The 14,424-nt window shown below is 33.4% G+C and overlaps 1 protein-coding gene across 1 annotated transcript in view; it reads left to right on the top strand.

Annotated features, from left to right (window-relative positions):
- Positions 1–312: 312 nt before the first annotated feature.
- Positions 313–14,424, top strand: part of LOC129221617 (dolichyl-diphosphooligosaccharide--protein glycosyltransferase 48 kDa subunit-like) — a 67,402-nt gene continuing 53,290 nt past the window's right edge. Inside the window, exons 1-2 of the mRNA XM_054856138.1 lie at positions 313–627; positions 3,651–3,761. Coding sequence (XP_054712113.1) covers positions 468–627; positions 3,651–3,761 — 271 coding nt within the window. The 5' untranslated portion in view covers positions 313–467. The remainder of the gene's footprint in view (positions 628–3,650; positions 3,762–14,424) is intronic.

Below are 14,424 nucleotides of genomic sequence, written 5' to 3'. Positions count from 1 at the left end.
CGATTATCAATCACTCGAGCTCTCGATTTCAAAAGATCTCTATTATCAATCACTCGAGTGATCGACTTGAAAAGATCTCGATTATCAGAAGTACTCGATTCCCGAGATCTCGATTATCAAAAGATCTCGTTTATGCCCACCCATTGCTTCATACCGTAGTAGAACATTCCTTTTTATCCGATTTATAGCGCCACCTATAGTTACTTTCCGTTCCCAATACTTTGCGACTTGAGAACAATCTTATCACTCCAAGCATATAATAATATTTACTATATACTTTTGAATTGGCAACACATCAAAGCACACGTCGGTGTCGGCTTTTCGTTTTGTCGATTTGTTGTTGCGGTGTTGAAGATAATATCTGATCAATTTAGATACTTAAATATGCGTTAAGTGAACAACATAATTGTTTTACATCGTGTTACTGTCAGGAACAAATAAGATATCTGTGATCTTTATAAGAGAATATGTATTTAAATTACATAATGAACGTCAAAACTTTAATATTTCCTGTGCTGTTCTTCGTTTCGGCATTTAATGCGGTTCACTGTGGTGGTGAAACTCTTGTATTATTAGATAATTTAGCTATAAGAGAAACACATTCTGTATTTTTTAAAGACCTTCAAGGTAACTATTTTTGAATCTTAACTCCTATGACAGGATGTAGAGTTTTTCTTTAGTTATTGGTATGTTTATTCCCTCATATTACTTACGAAAGTTCAAGATAATATTTAGCAAATACTCCGATAGATACAATTGTTCAAAAAATACTGTCATTTGATAAAATAGTGAAAATATATATGTTCGTGCTTTTCTCCAATCAAATTACTTGATGTACACAATAAAATTGTTGTACAATGTTTTTTATAATCACCAAGGTGTGATTCTGTACCATTAGTTCTTAGCATTTCTTCAGCTGAGAACAATTGCACCCCTTGACTTATGTACACAGTATAATTTTAGTAAAGTCAAATTTTGGTATCTTGAACCTCCTTATCTTAAAACCCTTGTTGTCTGGAAAAAAACTTTTTCCCCAGCATTTTCCATAAAAATTCTTTTGTATTTTCCATAATTATCTTGAAACTTATTTTTCGAAACCCGTGATGTGTCGAAATTTTGCACAGAAGCAAGTTTCAACTCCTCGCCAATTTTTGCCGGAGACATTTGCTGGAGTTCTTCATCCTTTTTTTTTTTTTTTGGAAATTTTCAAAATACCGAACCTGCCACTAATAAAATCGTTGGATTATAAAATCAGCCGCTTTTAAAAATCAAATCTGGAAGGATGGAATCTTTGCAACACGAAAACATGTTAAGACCATCCTTTAATAAAACCACTATTAACATTTTATAAAAACAAACTTTTGGACATCATACATAAAAAAATGAAAGCATCAATATGTGAAGGAATTAGTCTGAGAAGATGAGGAAATCTCTGCCAAATTTACCTCTGTCAGAAAAGTGCTTAATGAAATACTTTAGAGCAAAGAAAATATAATATCAAACATTACAAACCATTTTGTAAACTCTCAAACGATAATTCAATCATTACTCTCCAACCAAACTGCATTACGCCAATATTTTAAGATCCTTGTGCAAATAAAAAAAAACCCCTCTTGTTTAGTTAAAATGACAAATGTGTTTTCAAATACTTAAAAATAAAATGACACCATTCATTTTGTTTTTTAAGGTATTTAAACTTTAAAACTTTTCATTTTTAAATGTAGATATGCCGGTTTAGAAAATCAGCAACTTTATAAAATCAAATGTCCTAAGAACAAATGATTTTATTAAGCAGTAGCCACTGTATTGTATTGTATTAGGGGAATGGGAATATGCTGTAGCCTTTTTTATATTGTGCTATCACCAGAGTTTAGATGTTTTGATTTTCTTTCGAGCATGTTGCTGACTTTTAAGGACATGAGATGGATTTTTAGTCGGTTTTCCAGCGAAAACAATCTGCTTAAAATGATAAAATTAGACTTTTTAAGTTTGGATGTAGAAAGAGTGGAAATTTTTGTTCATTTGCAAAATCCCTTCCAGTACACTTTCCATATTTAATAAAAAAAGCCATCAAGTTATTGGTAATATTTATGATGAAAGAAATTGTTGAACAATGAAAATTAGGAATTATGTTTATTTAAAAACAGCTAATATTCCCCATAACTTGCTAATAACCAGCATTGTTCTCTGAGAGATGGCCACCCCTCAAGTATCAATATATAGCATTCTACATTATGTCAAATTTTTCTAGAAATGTTATGTGTAAAGTATTTAAAATAACTAAAACAAATAAATAAAATTAAGGAAAAGGTGTTCAGCATTTAACTTTTTGACCCAAGACATTCCTAAAAAGCTCAGAATTTCATTTTAAAAAATCAGATTCCCATAGCGAATGCAAAGAGATCTCAATCGTCAAAGTGAAGGCATCAAAAGTTTTAAAAAAAAGGCTTGTAAAAGAGCTTATTTTTGGAAATTACATAAGAATTGCATTTTAGAGACTTATGATAAACATATCATTAATATCTATCGACTGTTATAAAAGCAAAAATAAAATTAAACCATTGATATAGCATTTTAGTTTTTGAGTCATAAAAGAAAATGGAATTTCACTTTAAAAACTTGAAATAAGCATTGTAACAGAAATAAAAATACTTTTCATTTATTTTCATCCTAATAAAGCAAAGTTAGCTTGAAGAAAGAATAAAATTAATTCTCATATGTAAACAGATTGTGTTTTCCAAAATGAAGACTTCAGACGTATAAAAATGGTGAATAAAAAAGTCTATTAAAGTTAATCATTCTTGTTAGGATCAAAAATTCAAACCCATATCATTTTCTCCCAAATTAACATTCAAACATCACACCATAAAAACTCTAAACATTGCCAAACTGGTAAAATGATGGGAGTATTTTCTAATCAAGTTACTATAAAGCAGCGTTTCCCAAATTGTGTTCCACGGAACCCTAGGTTTCCGCCTAAGGAAGGTTGGGGTTATGCCACAAATTGGATATTACATAAAATTAAATATTTTTTTTTTATGTGAACAGCGATTAATCAGAACCAGTTAAACTTTTTTCAACCATTGGCGCAACATGTTATCAATATCGTTTAGAAGCACATGTCACCCAGAAGTTGCAACATTGAGTCCCTTGGTGAAAGTCCTGATGTCCAGATTCTTTTTAGTACTTTTCAAAACTCTTGGCCGCTGTTTAATCTGCCTTCTTAAAAATTCAACACTAGTCATAACCAGTGTGAAACCATAAGACTATGGTTTTAGAATATGGCTCAAAAATAGATTTTCTGTGCTATTATTCCCTTGTTCGAGTTATGTTAAAAACAAGGGCCAAAAGGAAAACAGATAGTCGAGTGAGCAAATACTTCCCCGAACAGCTTTTTAGTAGTTGAATTAATGAAACAAAACCTTGTCAGAAGTAGATTTATCGAATTCAAAGCTTTTAAAAACATTGAAATTCGAGCTGACTCCTTTACATAGCAAGCTCTTCAATTTCTTGGTATCAATTTCAACATTATTTTTAATTAACTTTTATGTTACTCAGGTTTCATTTTCTGAGCAGATAGGTCTTGTGAGTAATTTTCTTTATCACTGCTTAATGTCTCTTTCTCATAGTTTTATTTTCACAATTTTTAGATCGAGGTTTCCATCTTACTTACAAGACGGCAGATGATCCTGGTTTAACACTTATGAAGTATGGCGAATATTTATTTCAGCATCTCATTATATTTTCTCCATCTGTGGAAGGTAAGTATTTTTATGAGACATCTGAACAGCTGGAGTTAATTATTTTTCTTTCATATATTCCTTTTTATGTTATTTTTGAAGTGAAAAATGTATTGCATCTTACATGACCCAAGATCCAGGCACTTGGATGCTCAATGGAACTCTAGTTCTGTAATCTTACTTCATTTTCTTTTTAACTACATATTTAAAAAATAAAATTATTGAAATCATGAAAAAAAAATGCTAATGTAAAAAATTTAGTGAAGATTTAGCATTAATTAATTACATTTATGACTCATAAAATTGAGAGAACCACAATCATGTCACAATCAACCATAAAAGTACACACTTCTTGAGAGCATAGCATATTTTATTTCTTAAATCAAAGTGATGTTCAAACTCAGTTTGTGTTGAATTATTTTTCGTTCTGAAGTAATTTTTCTTCATAATGCTTAATGCCATGTGTGATTTAATAAGGTTTTGGAAGTTGAGTAAAAAGAAAATATATAAAAATACTAGCTGACCCAGCCACGCGTTGCTGTGGCTGAGAATGGAAAATATTTTTGTACGATTAAATTAATATTTTTAACAAAGCTGGAAAAAGTTCCGTTGATTTAAAATCACTGGGAAATGAGAATGGTCGTGTTTGCCCGAAGTAGGAACTAACTAAATTTTCTATAGTAAAACCATTACTATCTACGTTCCTAGAAAATAACGGGCAGCTGATATGCCCAATTTCTACCATTAAGATACCTTATAAAAATCAGGATTTTTTTCCGCTAAAATTAAGTAATATTCCTGAAATTATTCCGGAAGCCGCGTAAAAAATTCAGACATATTTCCATTTAAAGCCAGTCATGTTTCTGGAAAATCAGAGAAAACTTAGGTAGGTATAATCGTTCGGCACCTTCCCGATTTAATTTGAAAGTTCCATCAGCATTATTGCAAACATGGCCGAAGTCAATCAAGAATTGCAAGAAAGTATCATGCATTACACTCGCTTGCAATACTTGCGAAACCACGTCGTCCATGCCTATGTACTCCCGATAGGCACTTAATCAGCTTGGACAGACCATAATCAAACCGAAGCCCATACACTTTATAAATACGATCAGTTAATCTTTGAACTGGAAGCTAGAAATATTTTTCACAACAGTGAGAAAACTGCATTATTGCAACGTGTAGCAATTCAGAGAACTTTTTGACAATAATACTTGATATTTCTGGAAAGTGTATAAAAACCACTGAAATCCTGAAACGTTACACGGAAATACTCAGAAACGTTTCGGAAATCTTTTGCAGTGTACTTACATCGTCCAAAGGTGCAAAATAACTTGAAAGTGGTAAGTAAAGTGTAAAACTTAAGAGCTTTTATTCAATAACAACGTAAACATCAAAAACGTTACATCACTTAATCATCAAACGTAAATCTCTTTCTCAAACTCGATAATTCCGAAAAACATCCAACGTCTTACAAAAATCGTAATTCCAATCTGCATCGTTGCCATTCTCAGTAACCCAAGTTCTTGCTTACAATCGGCCATCCTACAATCTAGTCGTCCACGACCTAGAGTATATAGTCTTGCAAGTGAATAGGCAACTTCTTGGCTCTTTGCTTACGGAATGTATATACTTCGTCGTTCATATGCTGTGTAGTCTCATCAGTCTCGGGAAACGGGGAGATGAGTTCGCTCGACGGTAACGGTTCGCTAGCTTGTAATTCATCATCTGAATAGCTGCACGTCACATTGTCTAGTGTGCTATCTTCTTCGTTCACAATGTGAAATAGTTTGATTTGTGAAGCGTGTGCAGTAGTCGTATGTGGCCGCCTTTTGCGCCCTTGCCCTTGTGTTCGGAAGTCCGCAACTTGATACACATCTGATGGTAGGACTTTAATTATTGCAAAAGGACCTCGGTACTTGACTTGAGTTTTAGTGCTACTTCCAGTACATTCTGGCGCTCGTTTTATCACAACCACATCGCCAACTGAATACTTATAAGCTTCGCAATGACGTTTGTCAAAACCATGTTTCATTTTCTTCTGAGCTTTCAAAATGTTTTCCCGGGCTTCTTCTCGGAGTGATTCAGGTCGTGAGTATTCATCGGAATCAGGCAGCAAATCTTTTGGAAAATCTCCAAGCTTCACTGGTTTAAAACCGTATAACAGTTCAAAGGGGGGTTTACCTGTCGATTTGCTTGGGGTCCAATTTATACACCGTTGAACATCAGATAGTGTTTTATCCCAATCTTTGTGAGAATCCTTTCGAACAGCTGACGATATCATTGGGATAAGAACACGATTTATTCTCTCGACTTGACCGTTTGCTTGTGGTCTTTGACTGCAATTCAATGTATGTTTTATACCATACTTTGAACAAAACTCTTCAAAACTATCTGACTTGAAACATTGTGCACGATCTGTTACCACACGATTAGGACTTCCAAAATCATTTATAAATTCTTCAAAGTGTTTTAAAACACATTTAGATGAGCAGCTGGAACAAGGACGTAAACGTACAAATTTTGTCAAGTTATCAACAAATACCAAGAGTTCGTTATTGCGATTTGAACTTAGAACAAAAGGACCCAGAAAATCTAAATGAATTATGTCAAATGGTCGTTTTCCTGGTGGGATAGGGTTTAGTTTTCCTTGAACTTTTCCTGATGGAATTTTCGCAAAGGCACATGTTACGCATTGTCGTATATGTTGTCTAATGTAGCTGATCATCCGGGGAAACCAAAACTGTTGAGATATTAAAGAGACTACTTTATCTACTCCAAAATGTCCAGTAAAATCATGAAATCGTACAGCAAGATACTTTCGCATCGACTTGGGCATTACGAATTGTTTTCTTTTCTTCCCATCTACAACTGGCACATGGTATAAAATGCCGTTGATAAGTTCAAATTTGGCATCAAGATTCTTCTGCTTGTTCAGTTTAGGGTTTTTCAACATTTCAATAATAGCTTGCAGTTCCTCATCTTGTGACTGTATCAGGGCTACTTTGTCCTCTTCCGTAGCAATGTATAACACTATAGGCTCCGACTGATTATCGTTTCCCTTGTCTTGCCTACACTGATTTTCATCATCAGCGTTTTCAATTGGAGCACGACTTAGGGCATCCACATGCAGCATTTGAGATCCAGGTCTTTGTTTTACTTCGTAGTCGAATTCGCTCAATTGCTCAGCCCACCTGGCAATTTGTGGTTTTATATTTCTTTGACTGTTCAAATAAGCTACTGCAGAACAATCCGTAACTAGTGTGAATCTGAGACCAAGAAGCAAGGGTCGAAGTCTATTAACGGACCAAACTACAGCTAATAATTCTAATCTGCTAGAGTGATACTTTTCTTCATCTGTGGTTGTTCTCCGACTAACACAGTAAACAAGATGTAACAAATTATTTTCATCCCGTTGAAGTAACATACCCGCCAATCCCAAAGAACTTGCATCAGTGTGAAGTTCAGTTTCATGACGTGGATCAAATAATTTCAAAACTGGCTTTGACGTTAATATTCTACGAAGCCTCTCAAATGCTTCTTGGTGCCTATAATTCCAGAGAAACGATTGGCCACTCTTCAATAATAGAGTAAGTGGAGCAGCAATGGAGGCATATCTTTTAATGAATCGTCGAAAGAATCCTGTCAGTCCTAAGAATCGGCGTACTTCTTCCTTAGACTTTGGTACAGGAAATTCAGAAATTGCAGAGAGTTTTCTCGGTCCAGGTCGAATACCTTCTCTGGTCACAACAAATCCCAAGTATTCAACTTCAGACATTCCAAACTCACATTTTGATAATTTCAGAGTTAATCCTGCATTACTTAAACGTTTAAGCACTTCTCGCAGTTTAATCATCATGGTTTCAAAATCTAAGCATCCAAAAAAAATATCATCCACGAAACACGATACACCATTCCACAATAAATCTCCCAAAGCTAGCGACATACACCGTTGAAACACGGAAGGACCATTCGCTAAGCCGAAAAACATACGTGTTGGTTCAAAATGCCCATCGGGAGTGGTAAATGCTGCTTTTCGAGAGGATTCATTGTCCATTGGGATCTGGTTAAAACCTTGGCAAGTGTCAAGTATGCAAAACAAATTATAACCAGATAGTTGGTCGAGCAAATCATCAAGGCATGGAAAGGGGAATTTATCTTTGACTGTTTGAGAATTTAATTGCCTGTAATCGATTACCATCCGATATTCCCCCGTTTTTTTCTTTACTAGCAAAACTGGACTACTATATTCGGAAGAGCTGTCTCTAACTATTCCTTGTTCTTTTAATTCTTGAATAATATGGCGTAACACTTCCCGTTCATGATGAGAAGCACGATAAGGTGAGCGAGCTACAGGTGAGCTACCTGGTTTTTCAGAAATACACATCAATGTATTATTGACGCATCCAAGTTCATCCGGTTTTAGTGCTATGCATGCTCTGTATTCATTCAATAAATTGCAAATTTCCTGTTGTTGTCGAATGTCTATACAAGGGCCGACTTTAATGTCTTCACGTGTAATCTTTTGCCTAATGACTTCTTTTGCCATCAAAATATTAATTTTTCTACTGTCTTCTACTGAATCAGTTTCATTAGGGATTTGGTCGATCTTGAGAGGCTCAGGTTGTAAAATCCCTCTTTTAATAACGTGATTTTTTTTGAGATGCATAGTTTGGTAACTAAAGTTGGCGACTGGTAGTATTGTTTTACCACCATCAAGGTAAACTGCTGTTTCAAGATCTTCACTTTGTTCCTTCACTAACACAATTCCATTTTTCTGATCAACGTTGCTTACTACATGGATTAATTGCACCGTACGGGGTTGTATTTGAACAGGTTCGGAAACTCTGAATACAACTTTTTCTGGGACTTCATCGACTTCGATATTGCACATCTTCTTAAACTCACTGATGTGAAACAGTTTAGACATTCCCTGCTTTCGAACCATGACTAAATCGGGAAAATCTATAATGTCATTTCCAATGAGAATATTAGGTCCCTCAAAAGTGCCATCAGACACCACATAAAGCTTGACATCTGTCAAATGTACATTGTCCACTGTTACTTGTGCTGTGACTATTTTAAAAGACTCCGTAACTATACCGATACCCCGTATGTTGGTTGAAATTTTACTTAAGATGATCGCATTTATTTTAGTTACAAATGTTTCTTTAATCATTGATATGTCTGCTGCGGTATCCATGATTGCCTCCGTAGTGATGCCGTTAATAACGATAGTCTTAGTACTTACGTTTCTGTCCGAAGGATTCGAATGAGAAATGTTCACTAGAGGAGAAATAGAGGGTTTCTGTGGACAATCCTTTGTTCCATGACCTTCCATTCTACACCTGGTACACAACTTGGGTCGTCTCAATTTTAGACAGTCACGAGAAAAATGTCCCTTTTCATTGCAGTTATAACATACTATGGATTCTGTAGCTCTAACACGCGAAATGTCTTTATTCCAACTTTCGTTTGAAGTATGATTCTTTCTCAAAATAAACTCTGGACGGTCATTCACTTGAAGTTTACCCTTAAAAGAATTGTCCAGTTCTATGTATTCATCTATCTTATTAGTCAATTCAATTGGTGTATTTAATGATGACCATGTGCTCAAATAGTAATCTCTTACTGCAGAACGCCCAATCCAAAGTTGCGGGTGTGACATTTACACTAACTAAATTAGTCATCAGCAAAAATATTTTAGAGTATAGGTTTCAATTTTTATATTTTTCAATAAAGATCACTTGCAGGTACATTGATGCCAATTTGCAAGTTGATTGATATTTTATTTATTTTTAAAAAAATTAATTTCTACCCGTTGCGGGTGTGACATAAAAAGGACATGCATTTTCACCTTGCGATCAAAACATTCAAAACTCTGTGAATTATATCAACTGATCGAACTGGTTTTTTTTTATGTTAGACAGTAATACTTAACTAATTATTCTATACAAAAATTTCGATACTCACTCAATTAGTTTCACTGTAAAAAATATTCAAAGTTGCCGTTGCGGGTGTGACACCCCGTTGCTGGTGTGACTTGTGTGGCCAATAAAATAACAACATACACAAATAGTTATCAATCAGACATTTTATGATTAGCACAGTAATAAATAAGAGAAATTGCAAATAACTAAGGAAATTTTTTTTACATAAATCTCATTTCCAATCTAGAATTGATAATTTCAGGGGGTGTTAGTTTTCTTATTACAATGTTCTGTTTCTCCCATGATATGTCTGACTGATTGGGCCAGATGTATACATGTTGTGAAGGTTTTTTTTTTTTCCAAGTATTCTACTTGTATGTCTTCTCCATCTATTTGCTTGATTTGACCTTTTTTTTTTTTGAGGTATTAAACAAAACTAATTCTACAAAATCTCCAATAGCATTTATATTACCGAGGGAGATCGTTTCCGACTGAGGCAGCAATGAAACTATCTTCAGTGCACTTTCTGCAGTTAGTGCCTGCCACTTGAATTGTACCCATATCGATCGGTACAACATGGTGTACCGATTGTAAGTTTGGTATAGCTTTGTACAAGGCAGCAGCGTGCGTGAAGCATTTTTGCAACATCTTTTGTGATGTCGCTCTCCGCAGAATAAAGTACTCTGATTTTTTAAGAGCCTTTTCTGCTCAAATAGCAAAATCCGATGCAGAATTGACTGTTGCTCTACGCTGTAGAACGGCAAGTGACACCATTTTTTTTTTTTTTTACCGCACCAACACCATCCACAGCTAGCTCCTTATCCATGAGTCCTTGCAAAGTATGACCATGCAATTTTAATGTTGTAGTCTTTATGGTTGTATGACATTAACAGAAGATTGTACCTGTCTATGGATTGCATTACCAAAGGTTTGAGCTCTTCAAAAAATTGCCATCGACTCTGCTTCTACAGCTGGAGATGGTGTGGCCCCTTCTGTCGAAGATTTCTTTCTCTCTCTCTACACTTTCTCTGCCTCTCGTTCTGGTTTTGCCTCTACATTTTCTTTTTTTTCATGGCCACAGATGTAATTTTTTAAAGTAGTTTCTTCGTAATTTCTTTTCTTGCTTTGTTTCTTTCCCTTTCTTTTAGAAAATATTCCGAGTATTTAGCTGAGTTTTCTTTCATCTTTTTACGATGATTTCGGAATCTTTCAGTGCTGTTCATTCTTCTGCAAAAAAAAAAAAAAAATGTGTAAAGTGAATAAATATAGCACTACAAGTCCCAAAATACATTGTTGAACATGTTTTTTTTTTTTTTGAAGTTTCTTGAATTTTTTAACCCCAAATGAAATTAAAAACATTAAGTTTTGATTCATTTAAAACTTTAACTGACAGAATTTTATACAAGGTTTTTTTAATAAATATTTTAATAAAAGTTTTATTACTATTTTTATTATTTCTTTATATTTGTTTTGAATTTGAAGTAAAAAATAATCTGTCCCTAATATTACATTATTTGTTTTAAAAAGTAAAGGGGGAAAAAGTGAAATGCTGAAAGCAAAATTATACATTTTTATACATATTAAAAAAGATAAAATATTGTTTTGGTTTTTTAAAGTTTTATTAAAAAAAAAAAATCTTACCTTATTGAATAGTTGCCTTAATTATAAATCAAGAAATACAAAAATGTTTCTTAGGAGAACCAATAATATAGAATACCAAACTAAATAAATCAACTGCACATGCTCTAAAGATACTAGTTTTGAATTAACTGGGGTCTAGACAAATAAGTCAAAGGCCAAAGGTTAGGTCAAATGTTAAAACATTAGTGCTGTCATCTACATGCATTCCAGAATTACATTTGTGTTTAATTTAAAAAGATGTTGCGGGTGTGACTTTAACTAAATGTCACACCCGCAACAGGAACATGTCACACCCGCAACGCTTAATAACTCCAATTAAAACATTAATTAATTTTTTTTATGTTTGTTATTCAAAGTGCTTTAATAAACTATTTTAGAATACAAAGTTTCAAAACTTTTAGGCAAATAAATTTTTCTGTGGAAATATAAATGCAGGGCTCCCAAATGGTCCGCTTTTCCCGCCAAAGTCCGTTTTTTAGGGTAAAGTCCGCTTTAGACCGCTTTTTAACATTTTGGTCCGTTTAGTCCGCTTTTATATTGTTTTTACTCAACAATCAGATTTTAAAAATTTTCATTACATTAAAAGATACTGTGTGCTGACGTTTGTTACGCCCGAACACGCGGCCGCGGCGCTGTTTTTCTATTGAACCTTACTTTCTGGTATTATTTCGCTTCAGATTGACGTCATTAATCCTCCTTCAACCGCTGTAACATGGAAATCTAGCAAATGGAGAGGTTTGGGGGAGGAGCTATGACGTCAATCAAAGCATTTTGCTACCGAAATTTCTCACAAGTTCGTACGCCCTTGAAAAACCTTGAAAAAAATCTAGAATGTTTCATCAGTGCAATTTTCTGAACTTGTGTTCGATATGTAGCATCGCGAAAAATTACCTCTTGCGTTTGCGAGTTCAATCTTTTTGCATCTTGTTAATATTTTGATGTTTTTGACAATCAGAAGTTATTTTAACATTCATTAACTTAGATTAGCTTATTTTATGTTTAATTCCGATAGATAATATACTACTTTTTTTTCGGAACCATGGTAACATCAAACTTTTTTGGACTTCGCCGAAAATTGCTTACTGGGTTTTGAGATTTCAATCTCTTTGCATCTTGTACATATTTTGATATTTTTGGCAATCGGAAGTTATTTTGACATAACATCTCCTTAGATTAGTTTATTTTTTGGTTAATTGTAATAGACAATTAACTTTTTTTTTTTGGAACCATAGTAACACATTGAACTTTATCGCACTTCGCGGAAAGTGCTTGTCGTGTTTGAGATTTCAATCTTTTTGCATCTTGTAAATAATTTGATACTTTTGTCAATCATAAGTTATTTTGACACACTCCATAATAGATTAGCTTATTTTTTGTTTAATTTTAATAGATAATAAACTACTTTTTTTTCGAAACCATGGCAACATTGAACTTACTCGCACTTCGCGGAAAATTGCTTGTCGTGTTTGAGATTTCAATCTTTTTGCATCTTGTTAATATTTTGATATTTTTGGCAGTCGGAAGTTATTTTGACATACACCACCATAGATTAGCTTATTTTTTGTATAATTTTGATGGATAATAAACTTTCTTATTTTTGGAGCCATAGCAGCATTGCACGAACTCGAACTTCACGAAGAATTGCTTCTTGTGTTTGAGATTTCAATCTCTTTGCATCTTGTACATATTTTGATATTTTTGGCAATCGGAAGTTATTTTGACACACTCCACCATAGATTAACTTATTATCTGTTTCGTTTTAATAGATCATAAACTACTTTTTTTCGAAACCATAGCAGCATTGCATGAACTCGTACTTCGCAGAAAATTGCTTGTCGTGTTTGAGATTTCAATCTTTTTGCATCTTGTTAATATTTTGATATTTTTGGCAATCGGGAGTTATTTTGACATAACACCTCCTTAGATTAGTTTATTTTTTGGTTAATTTTAATAGACAATTAACTTTTTTATTTTTGGAACCATAGTAACACATTGAACTTTACCGCACTTCGCCGAAAATTGCTTGTCGTGTTTGAGATTTCAATCCTTTTGCATCTTGTTAATGTTTTGATATTTTTGGCAATCGGAAGTTATTTTGACATTTGCTACCATACATTAGCTTATTTTTTGTTTAATTTTAATAGCTAATAAACTTTCTTATTTTTGGAACCATGGCAGCATTGGTCTTACTCCAACTTCGCGAATAATTGCTTCTTCTGCTTGAGATTTCAATCTTTATGCATCTTGTACATATTTTGATATTTTGCGCAATTGAATGTTATTTTCACATATGCTATCCTAGATTAGCATATTTTATGTTCAATTTTAGTCATGTTTTGTTTTAGAGAATATTTTTGTTTTTTTTTTTTTGGAAATTATGCCAACAGTGAACATACTTCGCGAAAATTTGATTCTCGTGTTCAAGATTTCAATCCTTTTGTATCTTGTAATTATTTTAATATTTTTGAAAATTGGAAGCTGTTTTGACATATGCTACCTCAAATTATATTATTTTATTTTATTTTTAAAAACTAAAACTTTGTATCCTTATTTTTTTAAAATACTCATAATGAGTTATTTTCAATTTGAAAATATAGCTCTATGAATCTGAAATTACACATTTATTTATTACATTAAGTTATCCAGTAAAAGCAGGCTCAAATTTATATTCAGTGTATTTATCGCTTGAGCAGCATTCGTATATTTTTGGGTGTGGGGACTTTAATAAAAAAATTTCTTTCTCACTAATTTTTATATATACATGAAGACAGTTGCAATATTTTTTGGTACCCGAACGACTAATACATACATATGAAGAAATGATTTGGATACTTAGCATACTAATAAATGATTTGCAATCCTCTGATATTTTTGAACTTAGTCAGTCAGTAGCTTAGCCAGAAATTAAATCCTGCTTTGGTGTTTGGTCATAAACTCTCATATGTATATAAACTTACCATATTTAGGCTGGAAATATGTGTAAAAAACCAAGGGCTGTGGAGGGGGAGGGGACCTCCTGGCCTTTAAACTATATCTTCTTGTCTTGCGGTACCTTATATCAAAATCAATTTTCTTTAAACTGGTTATGTGAAAAATTTTGTAAACTACTATGT

Source organism: Uloborus diversus, chromosome 4, assembly GCF_026930045.1.
Source record: "Uloborus diversus isolate 005 chromosome 4, Udiv.v.3.1, whole genome shotgun sequence".
Lineage (NCBI taxonomy): Eukaryota > Metazoa > Arthropoda > Arachnida > Araneae > Uloboridae > Uloborus > Uloborus diversus.
The sequence above is the reverse complement of the archived record's forward strand: the minus strand, read 5'-3'. Positions and strand labels throughout refer to the sequence as shown.